The sequence below is a fragment of the Lagopus leucura genome, unplaced genomic scaffold (assembly GCF_019238085.1).
Source record: "Lagopus leucura isolate 7727_CA_CO unplaced genomic scaffold, USGS_WTPT01 Super-Scaffold_100021, whole genome shotgun sequence".
Taxonomy (NCBI): domain Eukaryota; kingdom Metazoa; phylum Chordata; class Aves; order Galliformes; family Phasianidae; genus Lagopus; species Lagopus leucura.
In genome coordinates this window covers 11,647,432-11,662,698 of record NW_024962274.1, presented here as the reverse complement: position 1 = coordinate 11,662,698, position 15,267 = coordinate 11,647,432, and the positions used below count along the sequence as shown (strand labels likewise).

General features: G+C 45.4%; 1 protein-coding gene and 1 long non-coding RNA gene across 7 annotated transcripts in view; both read right to left on the bottom strand.

Moving 5' to 3' along the window:
- Positions 1–3,188, bottom strand: part of LOC122183910 — a 47,407-nt gene extending 44,219 nt beyond the window's left edge. For all 6 annotated transcript variants that reach the window (XR_006180406.1, XR_006180407.1, XR_006180409.1 and 3 more), the window contains exon 1: positions 3,044–3,188. This is a non-coding gene — a long non-coding RNA (uncharacterized LOC122183910). The remainder of the gene's footprint in view (positions 1–3,043) is intronic.
- Positions 3,189–4,479: 1,291 nt separating this feature from the next.
- CLDN18 (claudin 18) lies at positions 4,480–12,157 on the bottom strand. The gene is made up of 5 exons (XM_042878594.1): positions 11,744–12,157; positions 7,918–8,082; positions 7,564–7,669; positions 7,137–7,247; positions 4,480–6,467 (listed from the first exon to the last, which is right to left on the bottom strand). The coding sequence occupies exons 1-5, from the start codon at positions 11,961–11,963 to the stop codon at positions 6,290–6,292; spliced, it is 780 nt and encodes a 259-aa protein (XP_042734528.1). The 5' UTR covers positions 11,964–12,157; the 3' UTR covers positions 4,480–6,289.
- Between the last annotated feature and the right edge of the window lie 3,110 nt (positions 12,158–15,267).

Sequence of the window (15,267 nt, the reverse complement as noted above, 5' to 3'; positions counted from 1 at the left end):
ACATTCCACCTTCAACTCAAACTCAAACATATATAAATTCCCATTACTAGCTGCAAACGTTTGCAAGAGCATTTAAATGGCAGGGATAAGGAAGCCCAGCCAGGCTAAGCAGAACAGGGTGAATTCCTTTAAGTTCATCAAATGGCAGAAGTGCCTGCCACATAACAGTCTGCTCCAACACACAAAAACACTCCACACATTTTGTGAGTCCACATGTCCCCAGGGATGCATGATCAGCTGCACTCCCATACAGTCAGTGTGTGGCTGCATACCTTGAGAGGGAAATGTTCCCATTTTAATCTTTCAAGTTGAAAGAAGGGCAGTACCTGGTCTGTATTATTTGTTACAATGCTACTGCCAGATGTGTTATCTCACGGGTTGTTTAACAACTGGGTTTTTTTTGGGTGAGCTTGATTGTACTGAGCACTGCTTTTAATGAGTTAAATCAAGATGGGATGTTTTCACCTCATTCAGAGAAATGGGATTAGTGTCTCAGAGGAAGGAATGAGCCTTTTTTGCTGTGAAATAGCTGCAGGTCAGGTGAACCTTTGCTCCCATGCAAGGGTTGGTAGGAAAACTGGCCCACGTACCCATGGGCTGTGCTGATGTCATTCACAGCTGATGGGGAAAGTTATTTTCTGCCCCAGAGAGCAAGCAGAAGGAAGAGCCAAGGTCCTCCCCAGCACCTCCCTCCCCCAGAAAAAAAAAATAAAAACAATAACGAAAAAAAACCCAAAAAACTATCTTTGCAGCCCCTTTAGAGCACTGTCCTTCCCTACCTTTTCTTGCTGGTGCCAAACTGGGCTGCACTGGTGGGGACCCAACGTGCTCCCTGTGCCCATTGGTACTGCCATGCACTCACTCCATACTGCACACTGCCAAACCCATAGAGCAGAAGGGATGCACCCAAGCAGGCGGATGTAAAAGAAAGCCAACAGAAACAAAGGCAGCAGAGCATGCAGCAGCATCGAGGAATGCCACATACACAAGTGGTTTCAATAGGCAGACAGGTGTTCTGACAATTCCTCCGCACAAAGATCTTTGTGATTGCATTAAGGAAACAAATTCAGCTTCTCCTATGGGAAAAGCGACAGCAAGACAAAGGCTGACTCCAAAATTCATTTCCCCTGCCCTGTAAGGATGAGATGCTACAATGCCACGAACCGATGTGACTTTGTTAACAGTGGAAACAATGGGGAGGCTGCTGCCTGCAGCTGTGCAAACCACAGCATCCCGCCCTCCAGCAGCACCTTGCAGAGCACCCACACGTACCCCCTCCCTCTCCATCCTTTGCACCTCCCCCTCAGGTGGAATCCTGCCTGGCTGTGGGCTGCAGTTGTGTTTTTATCCAGGGCAAGCAGCCCCCTGCCCTGACCCACCACCCCACTCCACCTCCATACCTCCCACCCCTTCAATTCTCACAGGGTTCCCCTCCAAAAACACAATTTTCACTGTGCCATAGCATGCTGAAGGGTCCAAGAGGAACCTGGGGTTGGGTTTAGAAAAGCAAGTGATGCTTGCACAAGCTGCTTCCACACAGCAGGTACTTCAGGGAGCAGGCACAACCCCTTCTAAAGGGAAATGCAGCACAAATACACAGAAGTGACCAACCTTTGCCAGGAGCTTGGTGGCTCTGGAGTGCTAATGCTCTTCAAATCATACACTTTGTGTTTTGTTTTTCATCAATGGCATTTGTCTTTGTGGGACTCCATTTATTAATAACCCTCTTGTAAAGCATGAATACACATGGAACAATTAGCCAAGAACCAAACCACGGCACTAATGGTGTGAATGCAACACAGCTATCCTAAATAACACAAAGCTGAAAAAAAATAAAGGAAAGGAAAAATTCTATCAAATTTATTCAGTAGTAATATCTCACCCAGAAAGCTATTCTCCCATAATATTCGGGGCAAGCACAGTGTCATAAATCTTAGTGTTATTAATCCGTAGGCTCATTCATCTCTGTTCAGCTATATAAAAGCAATAACCTTGTCACTATAGGAAGGAAGATTGGGCTTTTAATTGCATATAGGTTTCAGGAGAGTTCTTATCTCATGGTCCAATTTGTAGCTTCAGATATGGGTCTTTGCTTCCCATGGTCAAAGTCCATGCAAATCTGCCATGCTCTCATATACTTATAAGTGTTGCTGAAGCTCAGAAAGAACCTATACAGAGCTCTGCTGGCAGATAATACACACAGTCTTTCAGCATCTGCTTTATTAAACAAGCCTATATTTAATTAGCTGCTCTGGGAGAGAACATGCACTTTCACAAGATGATGAAGTTTATGGAAACAAAACCATTTCCGAGTATGTGCACACTCACATCAGCAACCACTTCTGCACCTCTAGCAAGATGCATCCTTTGTCCCATGTCTTACTCTCAGTAAAGGCATAATAATTGGCAGACCTTCTCCCTCTGAATTATTATCAGGTTGGGTATTAGGAAACATCCCTCCTCAGAAAGAGCAGCGAGGCACTGCACAGCTGCACAGGGAGGTGGGGAATCACCATGCCTGGAGATGTTCAGAGCTGTGGAGATGTGGCGCTGAGGGATGTGGGCAGCAACATGGTGGGATGGGCTGGGGTTGCACTTGGTGATCTGAGAGGCCTATTTTAATCTTAATGATTCTACAACTCTGTGATAATTTGTCAGAGAGAAAGGTGTGGAGGAGTTGGGTTCCAGTTATCACTAGGCTTTACTCAACCAAAGGCTCTTGCAGAGCAAACCTCTCCATCACTTCTGGGGAGACAAGAGCAGAGTGCTGCTCAGTTTTGCACCTGCTGCTGTGTCTCACAGCCTAAATTCACATCCTTGAGGGGAAAGTGTCCTCCTGCTCTACAGATGGGTGGCCACAGGCTGCCTCTAGACTGGCCATTCATCCCCCCACGTGGTGTGTTCTCAGCACCATGAGTTGGTGCAACAATTAGATCAACACAATGGACAGATAATACAAGAGGTATAACAACATATAGAAAGTTAGTTATAGAAAGAGTTATAGAAAGTTGCTACAAATGAAGGAAAAAAAAAGACTGCTCACCCATCTCTGAAGATCACAGCTCACAGGGGAGAACTCTTCCAAGGAAGAACCTCCAGAGAGAGACCCTTCCCAATGGCAATCAGCCCTTAAATGAGGTCTAAGAGAGGTGCAGCCAGGCTCCACCCCTTCCAGTCACACAGCTGAATTGCCTTCACCTGTGCTCCCAGGGATGACCGGCTCCTTTCCCCAGGTGCTCAATCAGTGGGTCAGGCCATGACTCAACAGTTCCCATAGAGCTGAGCGCTTGGAGGAGGATTTTGCGTCCTTTTACACACGGATGACATTGGAGGGGGTCATTCTCGAGGGTTTTTCAATGTCTCTTTATTCTCAAAGCCCAAGAATAGAAAACGTTCAGCACATATACAAATATATATGGATTTAGCCAGTCAGTTTGGACAGGAAAGGTGGGAAACTGGAACTTTGTTCTCACCAAACACCGAGAGCTTTCCCTTAGCAGATAGCTTCAGCCACAGTGCTTCCAGGAGACAGATCAGCTCGGAAGGAGATATTTGGGTCCACCTCCCAAGGTGGCAAAACCCTGAGGGATTTCTGCTGAGCAGAGGCAGCTGCGTGGCTATGGGTGCTGGTTCTCCCTCAATGCATAAAGATCACCACTCATGGTGGTACCCACCAAGTAACCAGGTCCCTCCTGGCCAGCTCAGGAGTGAGAGCAAGCTTCCATCATATTGGGTGCTGCTCCATAAACAGGCACACGGATACACGAGTCTCATCTTCAGGATTTGATTTATCCAGCGGAGTTCACTGTATTAACATTTTTGATACTGTTTTCAGCCAGGGTAAGGAAATGAAAACTGGTGCTGAAAGATTAGACATCTACTGAGGGCGGGAATCAGAGGAACCAGCTGTGTCTCAGCTCTCTGTCACTCCATACAGTGCACCTACCTGCAATCTTGTCATCTGTGTGCTTGCTCACATCTAAGTGAGGCTGAGAGATAGTCAGCTCGGCGCCTTTGCCAGAGTATCTGCATTGCATAAAAATAAAATCTAACTTTCAAAGTTGCATCCTTGTAATTTTGCACGCATGCCTTTCTTTCCTTTAGTGAGAAAAGTATATTTTTTCTTCCCCTGGTTATTCTGCATTTTTCATTACCTTGTGTACCTCCACCTAACCACCACTTAAGCGTCTCCTATCTAAATTAAACATTCTTATGCTTTTCAGCCCCTTTCCAGTAGAAGTGGCATGAGTGAGAGCATACCAACCATTTTTTTGGCCTCCTATGAACAATGAGGTATTTAGAAGTGTTTAATTACTCCCTTGAAGCTGGGCAGATGTTGACCAACTATCCTACGTAGTACAAGTTTAGCTGAGAAGCAAAGCTGCCAGCTTTTGTTCATGACAAAATGAAAACAGCAATTTGAGGTCATAAAGGCATTTTCTATTTTTAATATTCAAGTAAAAAAAAAAGCAACCAACAAAACAAGACAAAAAATCCAGCATGCAAATAAAAGGCAAAAAAAAAGCTAAGTCTATAATGTGAAAAAGGGAAAAATCCACTTAGAAGAGTAAGTGTTTTTAATGAGGACAGGATTTACGTCTGCACAACTGAATCGGTCTCCTTTCAAAACATATCCATAAAACAAATGCTCTGCTCTGAATAGGAGTCAACACCAACACCAGCAGAGGCAGTTATTTACCCAGGTAGCAGCAAGGACCAGAGTCCTGCTGGGGTTCTGTTGTGGCCAGGACCTCCTTGTTGGGTAGAAGCTCTTTCCATCTCTCTCCACAGTCATGCTGCCCGTGTCACTCCCTCCCCCTCTTGCTGAGCTGCTTGAGATTCAGACTCCCCTCCTCCTGGATCTGTGCTGAAGATGACTCCATGCAGTGATGGAGAGCTGATGGGCACGGAGAGCTGATGGGTATGGAGTATGGACTGTGCTCACCAGGAGTAATGGTGTTGAGCAGGACAGCCCACTATGCTGTCCCACAAGCCACAGGAGATGCTTGCTGCAGAGGGAGACCTAGCAGAGGTCATACTCTGGGGGAATGGTCAACTCTATCTGTGATGCATTCAGAATGTGAACAACCCAAATCAAATCTGCCAGCAAATCCTGGCAACTTACTGTTGTTACAAGTGGGACAAGAGCAGAAGTTGCAGAAGTCTATCAAAAAAGCTACTTTTGAGGATTCAGACACCTGTTTTTCCCTAACTTATCTCTCAGATAAGCCCTTTGCTCCAAGATGTTTTCCTAGAGCTCTGGTCTCTCTTCCTCTGACCCCTTCCAATAAACATCCCCTCTTGCAGGTTGGCTAGAAGAGGCAGCGTCTCACTAAGGACTTAATCTTCACATCATTTGGAGAAGAATTAACACAAGAAAGATGTTATTGCAGAGTTTCACATCTAATGCTCCCTGGGATTCCTGCTCAATTGTAACTGTAATTAATTCTAAATGAGAAATTCTCCTGGTTTCATTAATGATGACATCTGCAGGAACTCTGGTCACACACAGAGGTTTTCAGCTATTGTATCCAATATCTAGCATAGGAATAACAATGGATTATATATATTCCCCAATGAGATCAGAAGAAATAAATACACTTTGGTATCACGGGAAACAGCAAATGTCTAAGTAAAATAAATCAGATTAAATATCACAGCAGATCAGCACTGTAGTACCACCAGCAAAATAAAGGTGAGTCTGACTAGAAACACTGCCAGAGAGGAAAATGCCATGGCTGCTGGTTCTGCATGCATTGGCTGTAGCCAAAGGGACACAGCTGAGTTTTCTTACAATACACAACAAAATAATACATAAGACTCCCATAACGTAATTTCTGCTTTTCATAATGTGTGTGATTCAACTTCCTGATTTCTTAAGGCTTTTTTGTATGCAACATCATTATGTACTTTTTATCCACAGGCATCCAAGTGACTGTGTTTGGACTACAGACTCTATCAGGGTCATCAGTAATGAAAATTTAAACCTATTAGCAGAAATAGTAGATGACACAAGGCAGAATCCTGGTCCTGACTGCCAGAGTTTATATGTAAAACATGAGGAAACAGTTGTATTCCAAGAACAGAAAAAAGACATTACTTTTGTTACAGGTCTCCTCACGATGGCTATGCCAACAGGCAGAAGAACAAAAGGGTACCATTTTTGAGGAGGGGAAAAACAATAGAAAACAAAATCCTATTTACAGTCTGCCTTATTTGCGTATACTTTTTGTGTCTAAAGTGAAAAACGTTCTATAAAACGCAGCGCATCTCAAGCTTAGGAAGTCTACTAGACGTAGTCGTACTTTGAAGGGTACGAGCGTCCTGCATCCTCGCTCCGAGGAGCCTCTTCATACCCTGGACCCTTCCTAGTCTTCGTGTCAGGCTCGTACCCTGAGCCAGCTTTATACGGTCCTGTTCTGTAGGAGATGTTCCGTCCTGACGCGTTGTAGGACACCGCCTTGTAACTGAAAGACAGGAAAGATGGCATTAGCCACTGGAGGCCCTCTGACTACCCAGTATTGCACCTTCTGTCCCCATTTGCTGATGGATTTCAGGCAACTTCATAGTGTGTCATCACTCAGTGCCCAGAGCCAACCGTCCATGGATGGTTGGACTGGATGATCTTGTAGGTCCTTTCCAACCTTGTGATTCTATGATTCTACGACGTGCTGTAAGGCTCTCTTTCATATGTTCTCATAAACTTAAATTTTCTTGAGTAAATCCTCATCTGAGTGAATGACTTACAGCCAACTGTGCAGGTGTCCAAAGCCCTACATGAAGTAAATCATAGCTCAGCTGATGCAGTCTTTACTTTATGGTGATCTGTTACACCATCTGCAATCAAAGCTGCAGTTAGTAGGGCCAACTTGGCCAGCACATTACAAATATTAGAATGGTTTATTGGATGTTAAGGGCTATCTCTCCTACTCTCTTTTTGTTTTCAAGTCATGCAGTTAAGGAAGAGAAATGGCCACTTGTGTCCCATTACATAAAGCAAGCAGATGTATCATCACAATAACATTTGCAATGAGGGCATTATGCCTAGACCTGTCTTATGATGTGATGGCCGCCTGCTATCCTGACATCCAAGGCTTCACATAGCACCTCCCTGTATCCACCACAGCCAGACTTACCGGGATTCTTCTGGAATCATTCCTTTGCAAGCAAGGCACATCATGATTCCTCCTACGAGGGCCAAGCCGCCCGCCACCCAGCCAACAAAGAGGGCTGAGCCAAAGGTGTACCTACAAAACAGCAGTGTATCTGATTAGTGCTGTGACAGTGCTCCAGGCTATTTCTTCTGAAACACACTGAAAATTCTCTCTTCTGGCCCTGCAGAAGTTCCCATGAACACAATCCCACCTGCAGAGCGATCCTTCATGGGATCCCCAATCCCTCCTTGAGCTGCATAATTGCAGACTTCCCAGTCACTTTTCTTGGACAAGTTACCCTTATCTTGAATGCAGAGGCTCATTGAATCTTCCATGTCCTGGGACCAGACTAAGCAGCACCCAGTGTTTGTTCTTCCTTTGGCTCATCCTGAGCTAGATGAGCACCTACCTATTCTGGACATTCTGCATTCCCTGGTACATGTTGGTTGTGGACATCCAGAAGTTTGTGACCAGCATGTTTGCAAACACAGACACTCCAGTGATGGCACACAGACCTGGGGTTGAACAGAAAGATGGTCTGAGACTCACATAGCACACAACTTGGTTCTTTGAGATGCACAGAGTGTTTGCATTTCTGCAACAATTTCTACACTTTCACATTCCAGAAGTAAGAATAAAACCTTACACTACAAAATTCCAACTCGTACCAGCAGAAAAGCATATAACCAGAGAGGCGTGAAGCCTTGCTCAGTCCTCAATTTCAGGCACTATGTTTTGTATATGGAAGACACAACTCACTCACCAGCAATAATAAACATGATGCCAGAGGTCAGAGTCATATTGGCTTTTGCAGAATCCTCCATGGTGCCAATTCGGATGCACTTCATAGCAAAAATGCACACAAAGAGGCCAAGGATGCCCAGGACAATGCCCACAATCATAAGGGCCCTCACAGCCTGAAACATTGCTGCAAAACAAATCAACGAGAGCCATGATGAACAAGTGAAGTGAGACTCGTTGGAGACTGGAAGGCTTTTAAAGACTATTTTTAAATAAAAATAAAAATGTTAAAGGAATAAAAATCGCATTAACATCTGACTTGCTGAAAGCTAAGTCTATCCCACGGAAAATAGGCCTTTTATTTAAAGTTATCTTAAGATCATAGAATCATTAGAGTTGGATGACTTAAAAGCCATCTAGTCCAGCTCCCCTGCAATGAACAGGGACACCTACATCAGGTGCTCAGAGCCCCAACAGCCTGACCTTGGGTGTCTCCAGGGTTGGGGCATCCACCTCCCCTCTGAGCAACCTTTGTCAGTGCCTCACCACCCTTATTGTAAAAGTCTTCTTCTTTATATCCAATCTAAACCTCCCCTCTTTTAGTTTGAAACCATTTTTCCCTTGTCCTATCATAACAGAGCCCTGCTAAAGTAATGCTGACATTCCTATTAATTCTCGGTGTGAGAATGGATATTTAACATTGCAGAATTATATCAGGCCCTTTGTTTAAACACTGAAGGAGCCTCAAACCGTATTGCTGGGAAAGTCACAAGTTTCTCCCTGCATTTCAAAGTGGAATAGAAACCTTATTGTTTTAATATGTAAGGATTTGTTTGTTTTGCCTGTTGCTGTATTGAAGTGCATCTCTGCTGCACCTGTAATGTATGTCACACTATTGCTGTATTGTTGCTTAGTTGACCCTTCTTAAAAAGCAGGAACTGTTTCATAACTGAACTGACTGAGAAAGCACATTTTCCCCAAGCAGTGAAGAGCTTCACCCAGCTCTCTGGGGTATTTTCAACTATCCTGTAAAGTAGAGATCCAGGTTTTCCTCCTTCACAATAAAATAGATGGTGCAAGAGAAGGAAAAAATCACCCTGAGAAACACTGCATGTAGATCAAGGGATAGCTACAATGCTTTGGCTATCACCCCTTTTACTGGGCTGGACAGGAGGACAGCAGCAATCAGGTGTACCATATCACATTCCCCAGCTGGAGCAGGAGAGCAGGGAGCAGACTATTGGCCTTATAAAAGGATGGAGAAGGGAAACGTTTATAAACTCTATCTAGGATGCCAAGGTGGGCGCTGCAGTGCCTCCCTGCTTATGGAGGAGCCTGAGCAAAACCATGCTGGTGCCAAAATGAATGGAGAACCAACCACTAACTGGAACTACATTACTTTTTCCCATCTAGCAGTCCCACTGGGGCTGCTGTTCTTATGACTCAATTTGCCCTTATCTGCTGATAACGAGTGCTAACGAGCCTGGGGTTTTCAATCTCCCATTCATCAGCCCCCAGGTGTGAGCTCACTAGTTATTATTCATTGGAGAACAAGAAGCTGGCGGATATGCCTTATCAGCCCTCAAAAGGTATTCGTGCAGCACCTGATGCAGAACAGAAAGCTGTAAAGAGAAGAAAATCACAATACTCATTTGTCTTTACAGTCTCTTAAAGTTCTCTCCAATTGCTTTGGTTTCAGGACAGCCGGTAGAAGCTGATAAAGCAGAGTAGACACAATGGATCCTGATGGAAGGTCATTGTAGCTCTCAGGATCTGTCCCTAAGACAGTCTTATGCTCCTGGGGTGTTTCCAACAGACCTTACGGTCTCTACCTACCATCACTGCGGCAGTCTGAACCCTTAAAGAGGAGGTGATCTTAAGCCAAGACCTCACAGATATCATGGGCTCCCAATAGAGATGTTCCCAGTGCTTTGAGTGAGCCTGGAAGGTCAGAATGGGCAGGTCAAGCACATCCTGCAGAGACAGGACTTCTGGGGCACCAGAGACCAAGTGTGATGGATTGCAATTGAAAATGGGCAATCTGCAGATGTAAAAAGGAAGGAGAGAGGGACACAGCAGGGGTGCAAGTCAGTGCAAAGCAATTGGTAGTGTCTCCTCAATGTAAGACGACAGTTCCACAAGGCTGATGTGTACATCATCTCTGCTGAAGGGATGGGAGGGTGCTCTCAACTCTGCTGTGGCATTAAAACCCCTTCACCTGAATCATGGGACCAAAAGTGAGGGCCTTTCGTAATGAGAGCACAGTAATTTCAAGTGGATTCTGGCAGCCATCAGAAGTCCTCCAAGCAGAGCTGCTTTCAAAGGGCAGTGACCTCCGATAGAAGGAAGGAGTGGAAGGGCTCAGACAAACAAAATAAGAGTCTAAGGAAAAAATTTGCACCAGGAGCACGAGTTAACATACTGCCCTATAGTTAGAACCAAGCAAGTGACCTGCCCCTCTTTACATATGTATTTTGCATGAGATGGAACAACTGTGCACAATGCCTGGGCAAATATGATTGCTTATTTTTGCACACTCAATTTCCACACAAAGAGAAAGCATGCATAGAAAATAGTATCAACCCAAGCCTGCTGACTGAAGTAAATGTGCAATTTGGAATATATGTTTTTCAGTCCCAAGTGGGAATGGAGAGCTGTCTCTTCTCCCAGTGTTGTTGTGAGTAGGAGAGGTGAAAAGCACTTTAAGATCAACAGAACTAACATCAACGATCACTAATGCAGAACACAAAGACAGAAAAGTAAGTTTATGACTGGTTCAATGGGATATTGAAACACAGGGCAAAAATGAGATTTTTAAGTTAACCAAATTCAACCTGAGCCATTCCTTATTTGTGTTCTAAGGTTCTCATCAACTAAATAGACGCTGAAAGATAATAAAGGAAATAGCTCTATTGCACAATAGGAAATGCCTGTGACCATCATGCACATTTCCTTATTGCTGTAGAACTTAAAAAAAAAAAAAGAAAAGAAAAAAGAAAACTAGAATATGGACAACCACCTTCAATGCCCTGGTCTTCAACAAAACAATTGAGCAGGGCTGCCATGAGGATATGGGGCTGAGAGCCTGCACTGTGTTTTCTTTTACACCACTCAGTAGATGCAAAAGGCCTACATAAAACGGTGCTTACTTGCACCAAGAGTGAAAACCACTCTCAGATCTGCATTCATTGCTCACTGGCAGGGTGCAGGTGCAGTAGGTCATGGGAAGGCATGGCAAACCAAGCTGGCTGCTGCCATGGCAGAAGACCAGCTCAGGAGCACAGGATACCCTCAAGGGCAGTGGGATAGGAAAACAGCTCCTTTTTTACATGACACTGAGGAAATAGGAAGCAACACAGAAAGTAGTACCCTTCTACAACCTACTACTGCAACCACTATAAAAGTCAATGTAAAATCTGAACACACCTCTCCGCTCCTTGCCCTTCCTCCTCTACCCAGAGGCAGATTTCTTCTGTGATTTTGTTACTAAAAAAAATACTTCAGTTGGTTTTGGTAGAACACATTATTCTGACAATAACGCAAGAACTGCACACAGCCGCTTTCCTTCTGCTTCAATTCAAGGGGACAGAAATATCCACAGGTCTAAGTATCTTTACATCAGTAACAGCCAAACCCCATGGCACTCATCCAGAGATCACCTACACACACTCTGAGTTGTAACCTGCACCGAGCAAAGCTATTATTTCAGTAGCAAATACTCCCATATTTTTATGCTTCTACACTGAGTAGCCCAGAAATTTTATTCCTTGCAAAGTGCTTTAAGGTAGCTGTTCTATTTGTGGGTGCAGAACAGCTCCTGGGTTCAACCTGGTGCATTTTTGCCCTACCTGGCAGCCCAAGAATGGTGAAATACGGCCGGCATTCTGTAAAGCCAGAGCTCTGCCGCACGCAGCTCCTCCACAGTCCCTGATATTGGAAGACAGCCGTCACCGGGTTGTCGTACAAGTCCTGCGTGCTCCACATATCCATGGCAGTGGACATGATGCACCCTACAACACCCAGCGACGAGACAAGGAACCCCATCACTTGGCAGAGGGTCGTGGACATGGCGTCTCCCCCGGTGAGAGGAGTGAGACAGCCCCAGCGAAGCCGAAGACCTAATGGGAGCACCGAGGTCCTCCTGCCCGCACCGCCAGAAGTGCAGCAGCCCTTATCAGATGCTTTCCATTGAGCGGTGTGTTTGCTTAAAGTGTTTTTGCAAGATAGTCCAGTTTCACTCTCACAGAGTCGGTTTGTGCTGGCAGGGCCTGAGATAGGAGACTTTGTCCTTTAGAAGTGCTTGTCCTTCCCTGGCTAAGCAGACACGCTCGGTCAAGTGTTGGGAAATGCACTTGGAACATGAGCTGTGCCCCACCAAAACCCTCCAATGCCTCTTGGGCTCTTGCTGAATGCTTGGAATGGTGTGAGCACACTGAGAGGGGAAGAGGAAAGGAGAGCACTGCTGGGAGAGCTCAGCACCCATAGCTGCCTCCTTCTTGGCTCTCTGCTTTGGCAGTAGAGTGGTAAATTTGCCATTGGGATGAGATAGGGACTGCTCTATGGCTTATCCATTCACAGTGGTAGATAGGGACATTGGCAGTGAGCTTAGTGGGAGGACATGAGGCTACTGGCTTGACCCAGGGAACAGAGATATTGTTGCTCCTTGCAGCCTCTGTGAGCATCACTGGGGTCACCTCAAGTGCTGCCCACAACATCCAGTCAAGAACCCCAAGCGACCCAGCAAAGCTCCTGCATTCATCTCCTCTCATCCATGTCCTCAGCACTCATCACTCAACCCCATTGAAATCCATATGGGGAAAAGATGAAGGAAGAATACAGGGAAGGTGCTTGTCTACATAACCTAGAGCAGTAGTCCTGGAAAATGGGGCAGGGGATGGAAGAACTAGAAAATGACTCTCTTTTCACACAGTGGAGAAGTGCTGGGCTCAGGGCTCTAGTATATCTCCATAGTAATAGTGAGATATCAGACTCCGAGGTATCAGTGGAGCGCAGTGAGGTACAAAGACCCTTCAAACTTCACATTCATCCCTTCTGATCCAAAACTTTGCTCTGAGAGATTTACTTCAGCCCTAGCCTAGAAACACATTTCTCCTTTATCCGGGTCTACAGCACACCATGCCATAGACACCATCAATGCAACTGCCTGAGTATGGAGCTGAATGAAAGCCTCAAGGAAGGGAGAAGAAGCTGATTTCTGTGGATAGCTGAGCTATGCTAAAGTAATTACACCTTGGCTATTGCTTCTGCCTTCTGGAGAATGATGACCAAAAGACTTCTTTTGCTTTCGGGAACATGCAGAGGGCTGGACAGCAGACAGGGATGCTCTCTCTGGAAGCTCCTCCTGTAGCAGCCAAAACTCAATTCACATCCCACACAGAGCTCTAAATCACAGCCACTAAAGCTCTCTTGGGTCAGGAAAAAGATGTCATTTCTCCCAGAAATCTTATTTGAATTTAGTAATTTCTACTGAATTCAGCAAATTTATAACAGGGGAAGAGCTTCATCCATCATGCCTAAAGGTCAGAAGTTATCAGCAAAAATGATAGCAGGAATGAAAAAATGTAGAAATGAGCACTCAAGAACCTGGGATGGTAGGAGATGCTCTTTCTCATCAAAGGAGAGGGCACATTCAAAGACACACCTTGTATGGATTAACTCATTACAAAAATCAGGCTAGGAGCAGCTGGAAGCCAGAAGGACTAATGAGGGCTAAAACAAGCAGTGTAGCCAACTCACCACCCCAGCTTGTGGCAGGTGGGGATGGGAAGGAGATGCCCTTTCATCCTGCTGTCCCCATTCCTGAGAATCAATCTAAAGGGACTGTGAACCCATTCCCTCTGCTCCCCAGCAGGTCTGAAGGATTTCTCTTCTCCTTCGTGTCCCAGGACATGCCTTCATCTTTCCACCTCGAGCCCACATTGCTCTTTTTCCATGCTTCAAACCATGTCCCAGGGACTAACATTCCTCTTGGGCATAACTCCTGCCCTCAAGGTTGTTGTCAACCTGCAGCATTTGTATACAACAGCTTTTAGGGCTTCAGGGAAAAAAAAAAAAAAGGCCTGAAGGGCTGGTCACAGCTAAAGATAACCTTTGGATGGGGTGAAAAAAAGTGGGGGAAATGCAAAGGAACCAATAATATTTCCAAGACATTTTTCCCAAGGAAAGCTCCAGTTCCTTGGTGGAATGGCCTTCCTGCACACCACGTCCCTGTGTTTGCTTTGCCAGGAGGGGAGCAACCACTCCTTCCTCTGACCCTTTCTGCTGGTTTCAGCTGCGTGCAGCTGGAGTGGCATTTTGAGCCAACAAGAAAATTCTCTCCTTCTCCCCACTGTTACACATCCCCAGGCCCCATCTCCCACTCCACACAGTCCATCAGATTGTCCCTATTTGTGTCCTCTCCTTGGGGTCTGCCACCAGACAGTGCTGGTTCACTAACCTTCCCTTGGGGATGCAGTTTTCTCCAGCAGATGGGGGAATGCTATTTCTCATCATCATCATCACCACGCAGGGCCTTCAAAATTACTTGGAACAGAGGAGCACCACAGGACTATCCCCAATAGCCTCTAGTTGTGCAAAAATGCCTGGATGAACCCCATCTGCCTCTGATTTTGAGGGCCCAAATTGAATCATGGCTCTGAAGAGTTCTAACCAGAACAGGATTATGCGTTTTCTCTCAGATTCTTGCATGTTCTCCCTCAGAAAATGGAGATGAGCAAGCGCCTTGGGTAACAAAGGTTGTGCTGCAGCCTTGAGCTGAGTAACAAATGAATGCCCAGCCATGCTCAACACTCCAGACGCTGCTGTGTTTGAAGGATTTTTGCTTTTTGGAGAGGTTTCTATTTGCTCATTGCTAAGCGTATTGCCTAAGTTGCTATCCAGCCAGCCCAATGTTAGCTGCTTGCCATTTCTCATGCTCTGATTAACACTGTGCTCCTAAAGACCAGGGACACAATGCTCTCACAAGTACTTTCCTTAGTGGTTATTTGTAGCAAAATTATGGACAAAAAAGCCATAAACCTGTTTTCCTGTCTTATTTTCCCCAAATGCAATGTGCTTGTTTCTGAGCCATTCAGGAGAAAAATTCCCTTTGCAAGAAACTCATAGTGCCATTTTCCATTTTCCAGCACCCAGCCCAATGACAGGTGAGAACTGGAACAAGGTGCTCAGAAAAGTTATGGTTGTCCCATCCCTGAAGGTGCTCAAGGCCAGGTTGGATGGGGCTCTGGACAGCCCGACCTGGTGGAGGGCAGCCAGCCCACGGCAGGGGTTGGAATTCAAGGGGCTTTAATTTTCCTTCAAACCTAAGCCGTTCTGTAATTCTATAAGCTGATGGTTTTATCTGAACTGTTGG

What these genes read in the sequence shown, in the direction of transcription:
- CLDN18 (XM_042878594.1), bottom strand. Translation starts at nt 11,963, where the DNA reads ATGTCCACGACCCTCTGCCAAGTGATGGGGTTCCTTGTCTCGTCGCTG. An exon ending in CACCATTCTTGGGCTGCCAG is followed by an intron (nt 8,083 to 11,743) that starts GTAGGGCAAAAA and finishes TTTGTTTTGCAG; the next exon opens with CAATGTTTCAGGCTGTGAGG. An exon ending in ATGATTCCAGAAGAATCCCG is followed by an intron (nt 6,468 to 7,136) that starts GTAAGTCTGGCT and finishes CCTGTCTTTCAG; the next exon opens with TTACAAGGCGGTGTCCTACA.